This window comes from Crinia signifera, chromosome 6 (assembly GCF_055691185.1).
Source record: "Crinia signifera chromosome 6, ASM5569118v1, whole genome shotgun sequence".
Lineage (NCBI taxonomy): Eukaryota > Metazoa > Chordata > Amphibia > Anura > Myobatrachidae > Crinia > Crinia signifera.
Window position 1 is genome coordinate 16,112,466 of NC_139222.1, and position 22,468 is coordinate 16,134,933.

General features: G+C 42.1%; 2 protein-coding genes across 4 annotated transcripts in view; one reads left to right on the forward strand and one right to left on the reverse strand.

Moving 5' to 3' along the window:
• The window catches only part of LOC146010072 (uncharacterized), a 50,235-nt gene extending 43,238 nt beyond the window's left edge, over positions 1-6,997 (forward strand). The window contains exon 5 of one of the 3 annotated variants that reach the window (XM_083150951.1): positions 4,749-6,996. In XM_083150951.1, the coding sequence (XP_083007077.1) occupies positions 4,749-5,920 (1,172 nt within the window). In that variant the 3' untranslated portion in view covers positions 5,921-6,996. Of the gene's footprint in view, positions 1-4,748 lie in introns of all 3 variants that reach the window. The other 2 variants (XM_083150952.1, XM_083150950.1) reach the window with 2 other exon arrangements.
• The window catches only part of LOC146009529 (uncharacterized), a 208,487-nt gene that overhangs the window by 133,719 nt on the left and 52,300 nt on the right, over positions 1-22,468 (reverse strand). The gene's annotated exons all lie outside the window — the stretch shown is intronic.

Sequence of the window (22,468 nt, forward strand, 5' to 3'; positions counted from 1 at the left end):
CTTCCTCCGAGAAGATTCATTTCTACTCCACTGCCAAAGGAGTCTCGGCTCCCTACTGCTCTTTTGGGGGCGGCTCAATCCCTCTTAGAGAAGGGTGTGGTTATCCCGGTCCCACGAGCGGAGTGGAAGAAAGGTTTTTATTCCACTCTGTTTTTGGTGCCCAAACCAGACGGGTCTTTCCGACCAATCCTAAATCTAAAGTCCTTGAATCTCCATCTGTGGGTAGACCATTTCAAAATGGAATCTCTATGGTCAATGCTGCTAAGTCTGGACCAGGGAGACTTTTTGGCGTCCATGGATGTCCAGGACGCATATCTGCATGTGCCTATCCATCCAGAACATCAGGCTCTCTTGAGGTTTGCGATAGGAGATCTGCATTTGCAATTCCAGGCGTTGCCCTTCGGTCTGGCTACAGCGCCAAGGGTATTCACCAAAATAATGTCAGTAATGGCGGCGGTGCTCCGACTGAGAGGAATCACTGTGATTGCTTTGAACAGCAGGTCGTCCAAATATGGAGAGTCGGAGGAAAGGTTACAGAGTCACTTGGCAGAAGCCATCAAGTTTTTACAGGCTCACGGTTGGCTTTTAAATTTACAAAAGTCTCAGTTAGTGCCGTCACAGAGACTCCAGTTTCTGGGAGTTGTCCTGGATACCCATCTACATCGGGTATTCCTACCAGAGACAAAGGCCAGGGACCTGGCCTCCTTGGTCCGGGAGACCCTCGGGTCTCAGAACCCTTCGGTTGAAGGTGTCTCAAACTGTTGGGGAAGATGGTGGCGTCTTTCGAGACGTTACAGTTCGCCAGGTTCCACTCTCGAGTGTTCCAGTGGAACATCCTGACGTCTTGGTCGGGGAATACTCAGACCATGAAGTTAGAGCACATAGTGTTGTCTCCAGAAACTCGGTCTTCCCTACAATGGTGGATGGAGGTGGATTCCCTTCAGTGGGGTCGGTCTCTGCAGTCCTGGGACTGGCTGGTAGTCACTACCGACGCCAGTCTCAGGGGCTGGGGGGGCAGTGGTTTTGGAGCTGCGCCTGCAGGGCTTATGGACCTCGGAGGAGTCTGCCTTGCCGATCAATATCCTGGAACTGCGGGCTGTGTGGAAGGTGATATCTCTGGCAGGAGAAAGATTGCAGGGTCTTCCTTTAAGGATTCAGACCGACAACGCCACGGCTGTGGCATACCTGAATCATCAGGGAGGCACACGCAGCAAGCTGGCCATGTGGGAGGTTTCCCGGATCTTCTTGTGGGCGGAACAGAATGTTCCATCGTTGTCAGCAATATTCATCCCAGGGGTGGAGAACATAGAGGCCGTTTTCCTGAGCAGGGAGGAGCTGCTGGAAGGGGAATGGAGCCTGAACCCACAGGTTTTTCATCAAATCACATTGAAGTGGGGAACTCCGGAAGTGGACCTTATGGCATCACGGTTCAATCATCAGGTTCCCAGGTTTTATGCCAGGACAAGAGATCCACGAGCCGAAGCAGTGGATGCTATGACCATCCCCTGGGAGGGGAATCTGCTTTATGTCTTCCCACCGTTTCCAATGCTGGCGAGAGTATTGAAAAGAGTCCAGGCCCAGGCAATTCTGTTGATTCTGGTGGCCCCAGATTGGCCAAGGAGGTCCTGGAACTCGAGGCTTCAGAGATTGTCTGTGGACTCGTGGTGTCTACCTCTGAGGTCAGACCTGTTAAACCAAGGGCCGTTCAATCACCTGGATTCAGCTCGGCTAAATTTGACGGCTTGGCTGTTGAGACCGCCATCTTGAAGAACAAGGGGTTCTCGGAGGCTGTGGTTAACACCATGATAAAAGCTAGGAAGTCAGTCTCTTCTGCAAACTATTATATGGTCTGGAAGACCTATATTCGGTGGTGTGAAAGGCAGAAGTTGCACACAACGCGATTTCGATTGTCTAAATTGCTGGAGTTTTTGCAGGATGGCTTCTCAACTGAGTTAAGCCTTCAGTCACTCAAGGTACAGATCTCGGCCTTGTCTATTTATTTTCAGAAGAGGATAGCATTGTTACCGGAGGTGCAGACCTTCCTGCAGGGGGTTTCTCGATTGAAACCTCCCTACAAACAACCAGTGGCTCCATGGGATTTATCTCTGGTTCTGGAGTGTCTTCAAAAGGCGCCTTTTGAGCTGTTTTTGTTGGCGGTTGCGTCAGCAAAGAGAGTATCGGAGTTGGGAGCATTGTCCTGCAAGTCTCCCTTCCTTATATTTCATGATAGGGCTGTCCTTCGAACAGTACCCCAATTTTTACCAAAAGCAGTCTCTGCTTTTCATTTAAATCAGGAGATAGTTCTACCTGTGTTTCAACCCCCAGAGGGTTCAAGGAAAAGGGACAAATTGAGGAATTTGGATGTTGTGCGCGCCTTGCGCATTTATGTGGACAGGGTGAAGGGTGTCAGGAAGACTTACACTTTGCTAGTCTTGTATGATGTGCACAAGATTGGTTGGCCTGCCTCTAAGCAGACCATTGCTAGGTGGTTGCGTTCTGTAATTGCCTTTGCATATACTAAGGTTGGTAGGCCTGTGCCAGCCAGGATTAATGCGCATACCACCAGGTCGGTCGCCACCTCGTGGGCGGTTCGCCATGGGGCCACAGCTGAGCAGGTTTGCAGGGCTGCCACTTGGTCATCTGTTCATACGTTTGCCAAATTCTATAGGTTCCATGAGTTCGCGTCGGAGGACGCATCATTCGGGCGAGCAGTGATGGGAGCTGCAGACCTGAGCGTACCCACCCAAAGGACCGGCTCTGGAACGTCCCAATGTTGAGCTGTGTCACCAGGATCATTGAAAGAGAAAAAGGGATTTTTGTAAGAACTTACCGTTCGAATACCTTTCTCTGATATGGTCCTGGTGACACAGCGATCCCTCCCTTACGCTCAGTAAGTATGCCAGGTTCATGATGTTTCATGTTATATATGGTTGAAAAGTTATTTTTTGAAATTGTGCATATAATATGTGCAGGCGTTTGTACTGAGTTAATGTATTCCAGTGGCTTTGAAAGATTGAACTGAGGAGTCTGGGATGCAAAAGGGAGGAGCCTACCCTCCAAAAGCTTTAGGATAGGTGCCTGGCTCCTGCGGACCCTCCTACATCCCAATGTTGAGCTGTGTCACCAGGACCATATCAGAGAAAGGGATTCGAACGGTAAGTTCTTACAAAAATCCCTTTTTTGACACCTTTGCCTCAGCAGATGCTGCTTTCAGGTGAGGGCTCTTCAATACAGCTCTGGAGCGTTCCCAGCCATAAAGGGACAGCTTTGTGACATCCCATAGTCCCAGAATCCACCATGGGCTGAAAGTCAAAAAGAAGAGGTACTTATGTAGTATCTGGGCGTCCGATTTAGAAATCGGATCGCATCGCATGCGACAAAATCGTATGCGATGGTCAAGATTTTTCCATAGGATTCAATGTTAAAATGGTCTGAGTCCATTTTAACATAGAATTCAATGGGAAAAAGGGGTCCTTTTCCTTTCCCCACTATCCAAGTGGGCATGGAGTTGGATATAAACCTGTGGCGAGCGGACACAGAATACTTTTTAAGAAATATGTGTCCGCTCGCCACGCTATATAAAATCAACTCTATGCCCACTTGGATAGTGGGGAAATGAACAGGACCTTCTTAACATTGAATCCTATGCAAAATCGCATCGAATCGCATCGCATCTGATTGTATGCCTTAAGGTAAGGCATACAATCACAAAATCGGACGCCCAGATATTACACAAGTACCAAAGAAGATTTTTGTCTTACCTGTAAAATCCTTTTCTCTGAAGCCATGTTGGATACTGGGCACCTGCCCTTACACCTCTGTCTGGGCAGAGTCCTGCTAGCTTTGGACACAGTCAGGGGAGTGTTATGCTTGTGCTCGGTGCGTGTTCCTCTGTGTGGTCTTCTCTCCTATACCAGTTACTCAGCTTGTTAAGTTTTACTAGTTCCTGAGGACAGGGGGGAATAGGGTAGGAGGAGCCTAACTCCAGAAGTTAACTCCATGATGCCTGGGTCCTCCAATCCCCACCATACCCATAATCCCAACATCCACCATGGCTTCAGAAATAAGATTTTACAGGTAAAAATTAAAATTTTCTGGTTTATCCCCCTTCAGCCTCTTCCTGAGATGATCTGGATCTACCAGACGTAGTTTGAGTTCTGTGGTTACTTGGATCTGCTCTGTCGTCTCCAGAGACTATTCTAGTGCAGGGTGACTGGCTCCTGACTGGGCGTCCACACATTCCTCTGATCATACCTATGTACACAGACCATGAAGAGAAGGGAATGAATCCTGGTCTTGTCTATAACATAGATTGGGGACACTGAGTCGGTCTAGAGACCAGTTAGATCCAGAATATAATGAATAGCTCTGAAAGCAAAAAGTTATATGAAGTCTTCCCCGCATTTAATTAGGATTTACCATGGGTGCCGGTCAGTGTTTGGGTGGACATTGGGGTTGGACATCACTGATAACGAGGCTTCCAGTCCTGTGACAATGGCAGGGAAATGTTACTGGCCAATGGCTGCTGTCCTGTTGGTGATGTCACAGTGACTGGGTGGTTGCATTGTGCATTATTGAGGCGGGTCTGTTCTAGGTGATTTATTTTCTCTTTTCACCAACAGTCAGATTTGCTGTAAGTACATTTAGAATTGTAATAAAGTGATTAGAAATGACTGATACAATGACAATCTGCTCCTCAGTGTAAGATAAATGTTTTATTTCCATACAATTTATTTCATTCTCTGCAGATGAAGACAGAAGGAAGAATATCGTGATGGGAGATCTCATTTTGTTTCCAGACATTAAAATAGAAGATACTATCTTACGAGATTCTCCAGGAGAAAACACCATTATCTCAGATACACATCCAGTGCTTTATAGTGCAAATACAGCATCTGATCCTTCATCTCAAGGGGATTCTACTCCTAATAACTCTGCCATTGTTACACATAGTACAGGTCATACAGCTGATACAGGCTTTCCATGTTCTGAGTGTGGGAAATGTTTTACACATAAATCAGCTCTTGTTACACATCAGAGAACTCACACAGGTGAGAAACCATTTCCATGTTCTGAGTGTGGAAAATGTTTTACACGGAAATCATATCTTCTTATACATCAGAGAAGTCACACAGGTGAGAAACCATTTCCATGTTCTGAGTGTGGAAAAAGTTTTGCGTGGAAATCAAATTTTTTTAAACATCAGAGAGTTCACACAGGCGAGAAACCATTTCCATGTTCTGAGTGTGGAAAATGTTTTGCAGATAAATCACATCTTGTTCTACATCAGAGAAGTCACACAGGTGAGAAACCATTTCCATGTTCTGAGTGTGGAAAATGTTTTGCAGAGAAATCACATCTTGTTCTACATCAGAGAACTCACACAGGTGAGAAACCATTTCCATGTTCTGCGTGTGAAAAATATTTTACACATAAATCAAATCTTTTTATACATCAGAGAGTTCACACAGGCGAGAAACCATTTCCATGTTCTGAGTGTGGGAAATGTTTTACACATAAATCAACTCTTGTTACACATCAGAGAACTCACACAGGTGAGAAACCATTTCCATGTTCTGAGTGTGGAAAATGTTTTCCACGGAAATCATATCTTCTTATACATCAGAGAAGTCACACAGGCGAGAAACCATTTCCATGTTCTGAGTGTGGAAAACGTTTTGCACAGGAATCACATCTTGTTATACATCAGAGAATTCACACAGGTGAGAAACAATTTCCATGTTCTGAGTGTGGAAAATGTTTTACACAGAAATCACATCTTGTTATACATCAGAGAAGTCACACAGGTGAGAAACCATTTCCATGTTCTGAATGTGGAAAATGTTTTACGCATAAGTCAAGTCTTCTTAGCCATGAGGCACAATGCCAAAACAGTAGAAGAGGGACAGGCATTTCTTAGACTGGTTTTTCTAAACTCTTGAAAAAGCTGCAAGAAGCTGCAGTGAAACGCGTCAGGGTGCATTGACCAACTTGCTACATCTGTGTCTGCGCTTGGACCAATATCTGGGCACTGATACTTTTCTACCCATAGAGACTGCACAAACTACTCCTGATTCAGATTATTGTGTGATTAACTAGTGAGGAACCACCAAATGAACATTTATCTATGGACACCTGGGACTCTCCTCCAGCAGTGATGGGCCTGGGAATGACCACCTGCAATGCTTTGTGCATCTCTTGTTAGGGAGTTAGTGATCTGCAGCCATTACCTAGACTGAGTCCATTTATGTCACAGGAACAAGCACAGTAGCATTTATTTTGTGTGTGGGGGGGGGGGTGTTAACCAGAATTTAAAATAACTTTTAGTAAATTATTATTACACAGCAATCAGAAACCATACACACTGGTCACGTCAAGGTCCGCACATAATATAGAAGCAATGATATTACCAATAATACATCTTGACAGAATAAAAAGGGGAATTGCTGTTAGATTAGAGAATTGTGCTCGGAATACAAAGAAAGTAAGTGATACTATGGGGAACGTGACGCCGGCACGGTATAACATGTCATTTGTATGCACACAAACATTGTACAATAACCTAATCTTTCCCTTGTGTGATCATCACGTCGCATCTGGAAACAATAAAATAACTATGGAACCTAAACAGATCGGGGATCAATGGATAAACTAAAAGTCAAACCCAATCCCGACGGATCAGCCCAAAAAATCGGGGGAATATTGCCCCAAATCGGATATGTCTGACATACGCTCCGGCATGCAGTCCTGTGCGCATCGGAGTTGGAGGTCGGACGGCTGCCCATAAGATGGGTCAGAATAGGACCCATCAGCGGGACATCACGGGTGCTTTTTTAGAACCCACAAAGTGTGTTGCATCCGATCAGGTCCAAAGGTGTGTGTGTACCAGCAGTGCCACCACTGGCACACACCTGTAGTCTGCAGAGCGGGGAAGCGCCGGGCAGGAGAGGCAATCTCCTCACTCTGCATACTCCAGGGAACAGGCTGCACTGGTAGCTGCGGGCAGCCAGGAGATTTCAAAGCTCCCATTCAAATGAATGGGAGGCTGCTAATTGGCTGAGGGCTCTCCCAACCAATCAGCAGCCTTCCATTCATTTGAACATTCAACTTTCCCAGCAGCTATCCTGGGGGCATTTTTTACATGTGATAAATCACGTGATTTATCGCAGGTGAACAATGGCACATCAAGTGCCAAATCATTATGTGAGCCCTGTCGGGTATCTGCCGGGGGAACTCCAGGGAAATCTGGTCCTTAAGACACTTTTGGGAGCCTTTAGAGAGATGGGGAATAAAATAGCACAGCAAAAGTGATCAGGGTCAAACTTATTAGGGTGGGAGACTCAGAAAAATATTATGGGAGAGTTTTCCTATTTTTTAAAGCAGCAATCATTTACACTGCAAAACCAGGGTTATTTTGCCATGTCATTGATTGCCTCCTTAAAAGAAAAATGGGAAATAATCTCTGACTTTCTGATTCTCGCACACCTCATTACATTTGTCCCTGGGCGTAGAGAATAAGCTAAGAGACCTGGCGGAGCCACTGCATTAGGGGATGGTAAACCATTTCAGTTTTCTGTGTGCAAGAAATGTTCACAGAGATCTTTGTGCACTGTACAGAAGTCATACAGGTGTGGATCTGTTTTTATGCTTTGAGCGTGAGAAATGTTTTATACAAAAATCATAATTACACATCAAGTAATTTACAGGTAAGAAGTACTTTACATGTTCGGAGTGTGAGAAATGTTTTACACAGAAATAATATTATTACACATCAGGGGGAAGGTATAGTAAGAAACCTTATACCAATAAATGAGTGTAGAGGGCAAAGACAGCTACATTGTGGAGGAAGTTAGGAAGAAGGGAACAAGGTATACGGAAGGAGAGACACAGCCAAATACAAATATTGTCCATGCTACTGATTTATCGTTTTAGGAACCTTCTGTAACAGGTAACATGACAAGGGCAAAGGAAAAACGAGATCTGAAATGCCTTTATCTGAATGCTAGGAGTGTAACTGGTGAAATGGGGGATCTAGAGACCTTAGTTTTGGGTGTTAGCATGGGGAAGGATACCTGTGCATTAGTACCAATCCCATTATAATTGTCAACAGTAATTGTAAAGAATCCACAGTATTGGCATTTGTGTTCCTGGGCCCTGATAAATGATGTGGAGGTTCTCCCGAGAGTAACTAAAGGAGCGCTCTCTGTTTGGGGGCACGCTTATTAAACCGGAACGTATAATTATATATGGGGAAGGGTTAGAATTTGGTGAGATGTGCGCCAGGAGGGTATAAACAGGTGGTTGTCCAGGTGCGTGATCCCATATAGTGCACTCCCCTAATATTATGGTTGGGGCGTCAGCTAAGTCCAGGAGCGGTGGTGTGCCACTCAGGGGGTGATTTGTAGAGAAAGTTTTTGTTTTGGACTTTGGATAGCGACTACTGTGCACGTATTTCACATGGGACAATTTATGAAGAAAAGTAATTTATTTAAACACAGAAGAGAAAAGTATAAAAATAAATATAGATATTCACACAATGTTATAAAACCACAATATAAAATGTATCCGATTTAAACCAAAGAGAAAGAATAAAAAAAAGGGGGGGGGGGGGATAAAAAATATATACTAAAATGACAATATGTATTAATAAAAGAATGGGATGGCGATGGTGTCAGTTTGATAAACTGACTGCACTAAGATAACACAGCAAGTGTACTAAAAAACTGTATTCAAAAAAGTGTCAATGTGCCACCTGGTAAGTATGCAAAGCCAAGTACAACAAAATATAAAAAAGAAAAATAGAACAAAGAAATATAAAAAAAAATATATATATATATATATAAGGAACTGCTGTTTCAAGCTGCTACCAAGAAATAGTTGTAGTTAGAAATATAGGTTAGCTTAACTTATTGGCAGTGTGGTGAGGAGCAGGAGTCAGAAGTATCCCAACATGTTTCGTCCAACAGGACTTCGTCAGGGGTAAGGGACAGAATGACTGAGGCTGTATTTATAGCAGGGATAGGGTCTAAGGTGCCGCCCCCCTCGTTAACACTGCTTAATTAGACCAAAAATACGTTTGAAAAAAAACCATGATATAAGACCATGTAAGAGGTGCTGGGGTTAATACCACCAATCCTCATAGTAGCGAGTTCAAAAACGAGTGTTGGAAAGTATAAAACTAGCTGAAGGGGGTTTGGAGTGTGTCAGCTCCGTTTGCAGGGAGCGTGACATCACATCCGCCACACATCCGGCGTCCGTATGGCTTCGCCGCGCATGTGCGCCTGGTTAGTGAAGTCTCTCAGTCTGGTAGTTAGGGAACTCCGTGCGCATGCGCGCTCCGTCTTTAGTTGTCCTTGTCTGTGCGCATACACTGCGTCTCTGGCATTCTGTGTCACTCTGAAAACTTCACTGTGAGATATTCCCATATGTTAGTACTGCGGGGGTTTACATGGTGATCGCATATGTCACCAGTCCTTACTGGATGCCCGGATGTTCATAGTAGTTTTTTTATCCTCCCCCCCCCCCCCTTTTTTTTATTCCGTCTCTCTGGTTTAAATCGGATACATTTTATATTGTGGTTTTATAACATTGTGTGAATATCTATATGTATTTTTATACTTTTCTCTTCTGTGTTTAAATAAATTACTTTTCTTCATACACTGTCCCATGTGAAATACGTGCACAGTAGTCGCTATCCAAAGTATAATTATATATGTACAACAGTTAGGGAACAGGCGCTCCTCCGGTGTAAGGGAGAAATATAAAGCACAATCCGGGGCTAATTTCACCCAATCCAAAAGAAGGTATAAGCACAAGAGTCCTTTTGGTAATATTTATTAATAGTCCTTAATGTGCACTGCACCGTGGATCTTCAGTGGTTTCTCAACACATCCCCCAAAGCGTTTGGTCCTTACAGACTTCATCAGGGGTCATCAATTTCTAAAAGTTGAACACAACACATGTTTCACATACAGGGTACACTTATGCTGTAAATTGATAATGTGCAACCAACATTTTATATATATACATATATATATATATAGACAACTTGAGGAAGGCACTCCAAATACAGATCCACAGTAATTGCCGGGGTGCTGCACGCAGGGTGAGTATGTAGACAGTGATATCGTCTCACTCTCGGTCTTTCAAAAAGAAGCTCAGTACACAAAGTACAATACATATATATAGATATCCGTGTCGACCTGGCACTCCCGTGGTTGGGTACAGCTCACCCTGGTGCCCCCAGGATCAATTCTGTAGAAATAGGTAGAAGCAGACAGCGGCACTCAAAAGGGATTTTTCAACGGTGTATTTCACAGAAAATGGCAAACTAACTTTGCGGGGTCTAAGTCACCCCTTTGTCAAGGTGTATATGCAAACGAGAACCTCTAAATGTGCTTACCTTATATAACGAAGTGAATCATGTCAGATCGCGCCACTCAGCCAGCGTGTGCGCTGGTGCCGGAAAACCGGAAGTTAAGGGGAGTGTGTCTCTCAGCGGAGTTCCTGTAACGTGCACCGCATCGTGATGTGCAAGCTTCACCGGTGTCATGGTTACTAGCATGGGCGGAATTACAGTAATCGGCAACCAGGGCTTTCTCGCTGTGTGGGGCGGTCTGTAACAAAACCAAAATAAAACATGCTATTATACAGACAATAATATAGACCATAATGTAAAGTCCACCATACTGGACCCAGTGTAACAACTAGTGATTTAAGAAAGATGCACCAATACAGGCGCAATGGTATAAAATCAGTACATTAAAATCATGATACATATATATATATATATATATGGGTGGACTGAATAGTCAATAAAAGGTGATAAAAGGAAAACGTGCTGGACTGCCACAGGACCTATATAAATCAGCGTCAAATAGCCTAACTGGATAATATCTGCATAGTCCCTGTTCAATCGGATTGACACAAAGGTCATACTCTAGTGGTCGTTAGGTCACCAAGACTAACACAGGCTGTGACAGGACACCTGTTCCGTCACTATAATAAAGTGTCTGGAACTAGGATATCTGTATGTAAACTCTACATTACATGTAACAGTCTAATAATAAGTTCAAGGCTGGTGCGACTCAGCAAAGGTAAAGGGATAAAAAGAATTAATGCGGAGGAAGTAAAAGCACACAGTATGATGTCATGGACATTCTAGAATATAAATGCGGAAAAGGAATTCCAAGGAGTAGTTCCAGGGAATATACAGGCGCTTGACAAGATCTGTCCCTCTAAATGTTAGCTGCTGCTCAAAGAGGGGGGATAGTCAGTCCCCACCAAAAGAAACCAACACCACCAATCACGCTCAAGGTGAGAGAGCAGCGCTAAGAAACAATTTACACACAACTGTTTAGTACAATGTAGAAAATCATTTTACTGAATAAAATCAAAACATAAGCATAAAATCATCACAATGCAGAGACAATTGCCGGCTGACATGTAAAAAGGGTTCTTCACATCACAGGAATGAATTTCAATGTAATCCTCACAATGATATACGACCACTTGTTCAGCCGTTGGAGGAGAGTCGGCTTCCGCTTTATGGTGGTACCCCTCGTCTGTTTGAGCTTTGAGGGGAGGGGGGTTGTAGTTGGGAGGAGGGGGGGATTTTGGCACCCCAATGGAATCCAAAAAGCGGTGTCCGCCGAACTGGAAGAGAATGACTTGGTTGGTGGTAATTTACTCACTTAGACAATGTCCTCCATGGGTGGCAAGCTGGAATTATGCTGCTGGATGTTGGGAGGAGGAGTATCCACCAGGTGGGATGAATTCCCTGGATGGGGGGACACAGTGAATCCATAGGTGATGGTGCACCTCGAGTGGGTAGGTCCAATAGGGGTAAGGGGGACCACACGTAAGGTCCTGGAGGTGAAGAACAGGTAGTCCTGCTGACGCGTTTCACTGCCAACTGCAGCTTTATCAAAGGTGTCTAGCAGTGACTCCAGTATGGGTATATATACCCTCCCTAATGGGCCAATGAGCAGCATGTGTGTGTACAAACAGTAACATAAATATGCACAATATCCATAAAATCAACTAAATTACATTATAGCAGGAGACAGACGCATAATATTAAACACAGAATCTGCAATAATAACAAAAATACCTAAAAAAGGTTGGGAAGTGGTATGGTATGCAAATCAGAATGGTCACGTGACGCGGTTCATTAAGCATAAAAGGCGTTTCTAAATAACTTGCAGGGTATATCTAGACTGGTGGACGATCATTGTGGCACATCCAGAGTAATAGTTATATAGAATTTAGTGGGCTTAAAGGAAAGTGGCGAATGATTCGTCCTGTGGAACGCATATGCATTCCAAATAGCGTTTTACTATTAGTTCCGCCATCATACCGGAAGTATTCGGCAGACGGCGGGAACTGGAGTGAGTAGTATAGGAGTATAATGGGAGGCAATTGTTTGATGTACATTGCCATCCCATAGAAAGGTTCCGGGCTTTATACCCATCGTATCCATAGGGGTGCAGAGGTGATTGGACTCTGGATTAGTCACATGATTCGTCCCGAGCCAATCAGAGACCATGTGTAAGTATTTATATGGTAGTTTATAATGAGAGAGATTTGTCAATGAACAGTTTAAATAGCGATCACGTGACCAGACTGATTTCTAACAACAAAAAGTAACAAAATCAAGTTAAAAGATAGCGGATGTTATATAAAATAAGACAATCAGTTATATAGCGCAGGTGCGCTCCATATCACGTGTACAGACCATTAAAAAATTAGTATGAGGAACAAATACATTTTATCCAGAGTATTGTGAAAGGTTAATAGTTGGTAATAGAAATAGAGAGAATGTCAATTTTATCTGGCAGCAAATTTATAGCTAATCAGGAAAGAACGTTTATAAGTTGTAAGAAGCATACACAGAGACAAGGGAAATAGAATGGCTAAAGAGAATTATTTTATATAAGGAAAGAGATATATATAATAAAAATAAGGAAAATAAGAATGAAATATGTGTAATATATATGTACAATTGGATAGGGAATTGATCAATAATTATGAAGATCATATTAACTTGAATTTAGCAGTAGTATAACATCCATAGATAGTGGGACATAAATGTATAGTCTAGATGCTATCCTAAAATTAACAAAGAGCAGTGACAAATATGCAACATGATATACAAGACTTAAGAAGCTAAAGCACAATATTTAGTTCCATTGCTTCGTTAAGACCTTTAGGGAACAGACAGTCCAATTAAAGGTCCAAAAGATTTCTTGCCTGCAGAGGGTGTGAAATCTATCGCCGTCCCTTTTAGTTGGGGGTACATGTTCAAGACCAGTCAGTGTGAGATCCTTCGGATCATTGTTATGACACTCAGAAAAGTGCCGGGACACACTGTGCAGCAAGGAACCTTTGAGGATATTCATACGATGCTCAAGGAATCGTGTCCTCAGAGGCCGTGTTGTGCGCCCCACATATTTTAAGTCACAGGTACATTTCAGTAAGTAGATGGTAAAGGGCGTATTGCAGTTAATGAAACCACGGACCTTTAAAGTGTCCATAGATGTGTTCACGACCAAAATTTTATTAGTAATGTAATTACAAGTAATGCATTGTGTTCTACCACACTTGTAGCATCCCGTTGGTTTAACGGGTAACCAATTGGTGGTTAAAGTATGTTTATCTTGGGAGTCTCGGAGACAGCTGGGGGCAAGAAGGTTTTTCAAGGATTTATTTTTACGAAAAATGAAGGACGGGCGTGAAGGTAGCACAGGGGGTCTTGTTTCAAAATGAAATGGTTTTTATTTATAATCCTCCGTATCGCTACATAATCTTTATTAAAGGTGGAGATGAAGGAAATTTCACAGGGATTTAGATGACTATCAATCAATGTGAGAAATTATCATCTCAAACACAGACAGCCCACCCAAGGTAGGACAAATAACTATAAATACAGATCTAGATTCAATGATAATAGGAAACAGTCAGAAAAGATAAGGGACTCTAATGTTTATGATCCTCCTAAATATAGGAGAGGGAGTGCCCGTGAGAATAATGGCGGGTATACCCCCTCACCCAATACCAGGAACCATCAGTACAAGCATAATGCACATTCTGAATCTAATTATCAGCCGTTAGGGGCTACACCAAAAATTAACTATAAAACAACAATAAAAAATAACAGAGGACCTATTACGGATCATCATAATTTTTTAGGATCCCGCCAAAATTGGGAGACATCAGGGGGAGGGGACCCCCAAAAGAAGGAGACGATCAAGCGTAGAGGAACTAGAGGAGGAAAGAAGACCCAATATAAGAAACTAAAATTGGCTAAACCTCCCCCATCCAACATATTTAATATTTCATCAAGAGAACTTAGTAAAACAGAAATGAACTTACTAGGGAAAGGTTTAAAACTCTCGCCCTCTACTGAAGCCAATATTTTCAATTTATTTATTGAACTTAATCGCTATGTCCGAACTCTCTGTAGACAGAGATACTTTTTTTCTCAAAGACAGCAAAAAAATAAGGATTCATCAGCCCCTATCCTACTTGACAGTGGGGATCTGACCAGCCTTGATATCCTGGCGGATCTTTGGTTAGAAAGTAACAATTCTCCTAAAAAACTTTTTGATGTTGACAAATCTTAATTAAAACAAAAGTCAGACTTCTACCCTATAAAAGCAAAAGGTACTAGTATTGAAACATTCTATAAGACCACATTGGAGGACTTTAAACAGTTGTGTTCTTCAAAAAATTCCAAGGGTTCTAAAAAAATTAAGCACAGACTTAGGGACTACCTTAATGTCTGGGAAAGGAAGGCCCTGGTCGGCCTCACTGAGGACACCACTATTTTCTTCAGGGAGGCCAACAAGGGCGGAGGAATTGTAATTCAGGATCGTGTGAGTTACATTAGTGAAGCCACCTGACAGCTCTCCAATACCACATTTTATGTGGAACTCCTTAACAACCCCACACAGTCATATATTTCAGAAGCTAAGGGACTCTTAGATAAAGCAGTCTTGGAATCTGTGATCTCAAAAGAGGAATATCACTTTTTATTTAACCCACATCCTTCTGTCCCAATCTTTTATCTCCTCCCCAAAATCCACAACCACCTCACTTCACCACCCGGTCATCCAATTATTTCTGGGGTTCACTCTCTCACCTCTAATCTTTCACAGTTTGTTGATTCTTTATTGCAGCCACGGGTGTCCACTCTCAGATCACACATCAAAGACACCTCCCATTTCCTCAAATTAATTAAAAACATCCAATGGAAAGACTCTTACCACTTTCTAACACTAGACGTGGAGAGTCTGTACTCTAACATACCCCATGAATTGGGGGTACATACAATTCAAAAGAGATTACGGGGTGATGGTGATCTGACAGTGGAATTATGTCAATTCATTATTCACTCTATTTCCTTCATACTCAAACACAATTACTTTTTGTTGCAGGACACGTTTTATTTACAGGTGATGGGGACGGCCATGGGGACCAGATTCGCGCGAAGTTATGCCAACCTATACATGAGTGAGGTTGAGGACCAACTTATTTGGCAATCCACCTTTGGCGTGAATCTGGTCCTTTGGCTGTTATATAGATGACCTTATCTTTATTTGGGATGGGGATGTCACTTCTATCACTTCCTTTGTGTCTCACCTTAATTCCAATCAATTTAATTTGAATTTCACACACACTTTTCACCCCTCCACTATTAATTTTCTAGATATTACTCTTCATGCTATTGATGGACGTATCCAGACTATTAATTATCAAAAAGCTGTTAACACCAACTCCTATTTAAACTTTAAAAGCGCTCACTACCCCCCTGGATTAAAAATATTCCCAGGGGGCAGATGCTAAGTCTCAGAAGCAACTGCTCGGAGTTGGAAACATTTGACCAACAAGCCGTACAACTTATGAAATCGTTCCAACACTGTGGATACCCCAAACAATTGGTGAAGGGGGCTTACGAATCAAGTAGAGAGAGAGATAGGGACACCCTCTTATATAAAAAGACCCCTGATAAATGTTCTACTGACATCATGAACAAAATTTCCTTCATCTCCACCTTTAATAAAGATTATGTAGAGATACGGAGGATTATAAAAAAAAAAAACATTTCATTTTGAAACAAGACCCCCTATTGAGGGATGTGCTACCTTCACGCCCGTCCTTCATTTTTTGTAAAACTAAATACTTGAAAAACCTTCTTGCCCCCAGCTGTCTCTGAGACTCCCAAGATAAACATACTTTAACCACCAATTGGTTACCCGTTAAACCAACGATGCAACAAGTGTGGTAGAACACAATGCATTACTTGTAATTACATTACTAATAAAATTTTGGTCGTGAACACATCTATGACACTTTAAAGGTCCGTGGTTTCATTAACTGCAATACGCCCTTTACCATCTACTTACTGAAATGTACCTGTGACTTAAAATATGTGGGGCGCACAACACGGCCTCTGAGGACACGATTCCTTGAGCATCGTAGGAATATCCTCAAAGGTTCCTTGCTGCACAGCGTGTCCCGGCACTTTTCTGAGTGTCATAACAACGATCCGAAGGATCTCACACTGACTGGTCTTGAACATGTACCCCCAACCAAAAGGGGCGGCGATAGATTTTGCACCCTTATTTGTCACTGCTCCTTGTTAATTTTAGGATAGCATCTAGACTATCCATTTATGTCCCACTAACTATGGATGTTATACTACTGCTAAATTCAAGTTAATATGATCTTCATAATTATTGATCAATTCCCTATCCAATTGTACATATATATTACACATATTTCATTCTTTTTTTTCCTTATTTTTATTATATATATATCTCTTTCCTTATATAAAATAATTATATTTAGCCATTCTATTTCCCTTGTCTCTGTGTATGCTTCTTACAACTTATAAACATTCTTTCATGATTGATAAAAATGGGGTAAAAAACTGCGCTGTTTGAGGAACTGAATAAACAATCAATTGATGAATTTTAAAAAAAATTTTTTTTTTTTTTTTTTTTTATAAAAAATTTAATTTCATAAATTAGTATACATTGAATAATACACAATTAATAAACAAAATAAATTAAAATAAGAATTAGCATGAAGTGTGCACTTATTGGCCAATTAGATATTATATCTGTGCAAATGCGGCACTTGGTGGCTCCACTTGTGTGGTGGGCCCTGCTTTCTCTGAAAAAGAGTGTCCCCACTTTTTCTACCTGAGTATGGATGGGTTGTCTAACTCCTCGGACAGTGTTTGTGGAAACTGGAGAGTTTGCAGTAAGACGACACTCACATATCTGGGATGTTGTCCACTTGCTCGAATGGGCTTGCTGTGGTCCCCGTGGGTCAGTAGTTGCTGCTGGATCTCCTTTGTAAGTCCCAATAATAGTTCCTGGTCCGATATTAGGGAGTCCCGGGTACAGAGTGGTTACCCGATTTGTAATCCAAAAAATGGAAGGTAGAGTGGGGGCACTACACCTAACGCGTTTCGCTGGGGGGCTCCCAGCTTTTTCAAAGGTCAATTCATGATTAGCTATAAATTTGCTGCCAGATAAAATTGACATTCTTTCTATTTCTATTTCCAACTATTAACCTTTCACAATACTCTGGATAAAATGTATTTGTTCCTCATACTAATTTTTTAATGGTCTGTACACGTGATATGGAGCGTACCTGCGCTACATAACTGATTGTCTTATTTTATATAACATCCGCTGTCTTTTAACTTGATTTTGTTACTTTTTGTTGTTAGAAATCAGTCTGGTCACGTGATCGCTATTTAAACTGTTCATTGACAAATCTCTCTCACTACAAACTACCATATAAATACTTACACATGGTCTCTGATTGGCTCAGGACGAATCATGTGACTAATCCAGAGTCCAATCACCTCTGCACCCCTATGGATACGATGGGTATGAAGCCCGGAACCTTTCTATGGGATGGCAGTGTACGTCAAACAATTGCCTCCCATTATACTCCTATACTACTCACTCCAGTTCCCGCCGTCTGCCGAATACTTCCAGTATGACGACGGAACTAATAGTAAAACGTTATTTGGAATGCATATGCGTTCCACAGGACGAATCATTCGCCACTTTCCTTTAACCCCTTCCTGACAGAGCCAGTTTTTGCCTTCCTGACAGAGCCCTTTTTTTCAAATCTGACATGTATCACTTAAGTGGGGATAACTTTTTTTTGCTTTTACTTATCCCAGTGATTTTGAGATTGTTTTTTCGTGACACATTGTACTTCAAATTAGTGGTAAATTTGGGTCGATACAGTCTGTGTTTTTTTGTGAAAAATACCAAAATGTCGTAAAAAAATGGAAAATTTAGCAATTTGCAAAATGTTAAATTTTCTGCTTGTGAGACAAATAATCATACCACTCAAAATAGTTAATAACTAACATAGACCATATGTCTACTTTATGTTTCCATCATTATTTCAACTTCCTTTTAATTTTTTTGGACACTAGGAGGCTTACAATATGAATAGCAAATTCTCAAATTTTCAAGAAAATTTCAAACACTGATTTTTTTAGGGACCAGTTCAGTTCTGATGTGACTTTGAGGGACTTGTATGTGAGACACCCCCATAAATGATACCATTTCAAAAACTGCACCCCTCACAGTATTCAAAACAGCATTTTGGAAGTTTGTTAACCCTTTAGGTGTTTCACAGGAATTAAAACAAAGTGTAGGTGAAATTTCAAAATTTCATTTTTTTTGCAGATTTGCAATTTTAATACATTTTTCTAAGGAACACAGTACATTTTACTAGAGAAATGTGACTAAAAATTGATTCCCCCAATTCTTTTGTTTTCATAAATATCCTATATGTGGCCCTAGTGTGCACGTTGACCAAACCACAGGCTTCATAATAGAAGGAGCACCTACTTGATTTTGGAGCCTCCTTTTTATGAGATTATTTTTTAGGCACCATGTAGGATTCTAGGCACCATAAGATGCTAAAATTTAGGAACCCCCCCACAAGTGACCCCATTTTGCAAACTACACCCCTCAGGGAATTCATCTAGGGGTATAGTGTACATTTCAAACCCCCAGGGGTTTCACCAATTTTGATACAACTGGGCAGTGAAAATGAAAAATTACATTTTTTTTACACAAAAATGCAGTTCTGGCTCAAAATTTTTCATTTTCAGAAGGTATGAAGGAGAAAAAGCACCCCAAAATCTGTGCCCCAATTTCTCCCGATTATGGCAATGCCTCACATGTGACCAAAAAATACCAGTTGGGTGCATGGCAGGACTCAGAAGGGAAGGAGTGATTTTTGGATTTTGCAGCTCAGATTCTGGTGGAATTTTGGTGGGTGCTATGTCGCATTAGCAAGACCCCCCAAGCACCAATACAGTGGAACCCCCCCACAAGTGACCCCATTTTGCAAACTACACTCCTCACGGAATTCATCTAGGGGTATAGTGTAAATTTCAAATTCCCTGGGGTTTCACCAATTTTGATACAACTGGGCAGTGAAAATGAAAAATTACATTTTTTTACACAAAAATGCAGTTCTGGCTCAAAATTTTTCATTTTCAGAAGGTATGAAGGAGAAAAAGCACCCCAAAATCTGTGCCCCAATTTCTCCCGAGTACGGCAATGCCTCACATGTGACCAAAAAATACCAGTTGGGTGCATGGCAGGACTCAGAAGGGAAGGAGTGATTTTTGGATTTTGCAGCTCAGATTCTGGTGGAATTTTGGTGGGTGCTATGTCGCATTAGCAAGACCCCCCAAGCACCAATACAGTGGAACCCCCCCACAAGTGACCCCATTTTGCAAACTACACCCCTCAGGGAATTCATCTAGGGGTATAGTGTAAATTTCAAATTCCCTGGGGTTTCACCAATTTTGATACAACTGGGCAGTGAAAATGAAAAATTAAATTTTTTTACACAAAAATGCAGTTCTGGCTCAAAATTTTTCATTTTCAGAAGGTATGAAGGAGAAAAAGCACCCCAAAATCTGTGCCCCAATTTCTCCCGAGTACGGCAATGCCTCACATGTGACCAAAAAATACCATTTGGGTGCATGGCAGGACTCAGAAGGGAAGGAGTGATTTTTGGATTTTGCAGCTCAGATTCTGGTGGAATGTTGGTGGGTGCTATGTCGCATTACCAAGACCCCCCAAGCACCAATACAGTAGAACCCCCCCACAAGTGACCCCATTTTGCAAACTACACCCCTCAGGGAATTCATCTAGAGGTATAGTGTACATTTCAAACCCCCAGGGGTTTCACCAATTTTGATACAACTGGGCAGTGAAAATGAAAAATTACATTTTTTTACACAAAAAATGCAGTTCTGGCTCAAAATTTTTCATTTTCAGAAGGTATGAAGGAGAAAAAGCACCCCAAAATCTGTGCCCCAATTTCTCCCGAGTACGGCAATGCCTCACATGTGACCAAAAAATACCATTTGGGTGCATGGCAGGACTCAGAAGGGAAGGAGTGATTTTTGGATTTTGCAGCTCAGATTCTGGTGGAATTTTGGTGGGTGCTATGTCGCATTACCAAGACCCCCCAAGCACCAATACAGTGGAACCCCCCCACAAGTGACCCCATTTTGCAAACTACACCCCTCAGGGAATTCATCTAGGGGTATAGTGTACATTTCAAACCCCCAGGGGTTTCACCAATTTTGATACAACTGGGCAGTGAAAATGAAAAATTACATTTTTTTACACAAAAATGCAGTTCTGGCTCAAAATTTTTCATTTTCAGAAGGTATGAAGGAGAAAAAGCACCCCAAAATCTATGCCCCAATTTCTCCCGAGTACGGCAATGCCTCACATGTGACCAAAAAATACCATTTGGGTGCATGGCAGGACTCAGAAGGGAAGGAGTGATTTTTGGATTTTGCAGCTCAGATTCTGGTGGAATTTTGGTGGGTGCTATGTCGCATTAGCAAGACTCCCCAAGCACCAATACAGTGGAACCCCCCCACAAGTGACCCCATTTTGCAAACTACACCCCTCAGGGAATTCATCTAGGGGTATAGTGTACATTTCAAACCCCCAGGGGTTTCACCAATTTTGATACAACTGGGCAGTGAAAATGAAAAATTACATTTTTTTACACAAAAATGCAGTTCTGGCTCAAAATTTTTCATTTTCAGAAGGTATGAAGGAGAAAAAGCACCCCAAAATCTGTGCCCCAATTTTTCCCGAGTACGGCAATGCCTCATGTGTGACCAAAAAGTGGCAGGACTCAGAAGGGAAGGAGTGATATTTGGATTTTGCAGCACAAATTCTGGTGGAATGTTGGTGGGTGCTATGTCGCATTAGCAAGACCCCCAAAGCACCAATACAGTGGAACCCCCCCACAAGTGACCCCATTTTGCAAACTACACCCCTCAGGGAATTCATCTAGGGGTATAGTGTACATTTCAAACCCCCAGGGGTTTCACCAATTTTGATACAACTGGGCAGTGAAAATGAAAAATTACATTTTTTTACACAAAAATGCAGTTCTGGCTCAAAATTTTTCATTTTCAGAAGGTATGAAGGAGAAAAAGCACCCCAAAATCTGTGCCCCAATTTCTCCCGAGTACGGCAATGCCTCATGTGTGACCAAAAAGTGGCAGGACTCAGAAGGGAAGGAGTGATATTTGGATTTTGCAGCACAAATTCTGGTGGAATGTTGGTGGGTGCTATGTCGCATTAGCAAGACCCCCAAAGCACCAATACAGTGGAACCCCCCCACAAGTGACCCCATTTTGCAAACTACACCCCTCAGGGAATTCATCTAGGGGTATAGTGTACATTTCAAACCCCCAGGGGTTTCACCAATTTTGATACAACTGGGCAGTGAAAATGAAAAATTACATTTTTTTACACAAAAATGCAGTTCTGGCTCAAAATTTTTCATTTTCAGAAGGTATGAAGGAGAAAAAGCACCCCAAAATCTATGCCCCAATTTCTCCCGAGTACGGCAATGCCTCACATGTGACCAAAAAATACCATTTGGGTGCATGGCAGGACTCAGAAGGGAAGGAGTGATTTTTGGATTTTGCAGCTCAGATTCTGGTGGAATTTTGGTGGGTGCTATGTCGCATTAGCAAGACCCCCAAAGCACCAATACAGTGGAACCCCCCCACAAGTGACCCCATTTTGCAAACTACACCCCTCAGGGAATTCATCTAGGGGTATAGTGTACATTTCAAACCCCCAGGGGTTTCACCAATTTTGATACAACTGGGCAGTGAAAATGAAAAATTAAATTTTTTTACACAAAAATGCAGTTCTGGCTCAAAATTTTTCATTTTCAGAAGGTATGAAGGAGAAAAAGCACCCCAAAATCTGTGCCCCAATTTCTCCCGAGTACGGCAATGCCTCATGTGTGACCAAAAAGTGGCAGGACTCAGAAGGGAAGGAGTGATATTTGGATTTTGCAGCACAAATTCTGGTGGAATGTTGGTGGGTGCTATGTCGCATTAGCAAGACCCCCAAAGCACCAA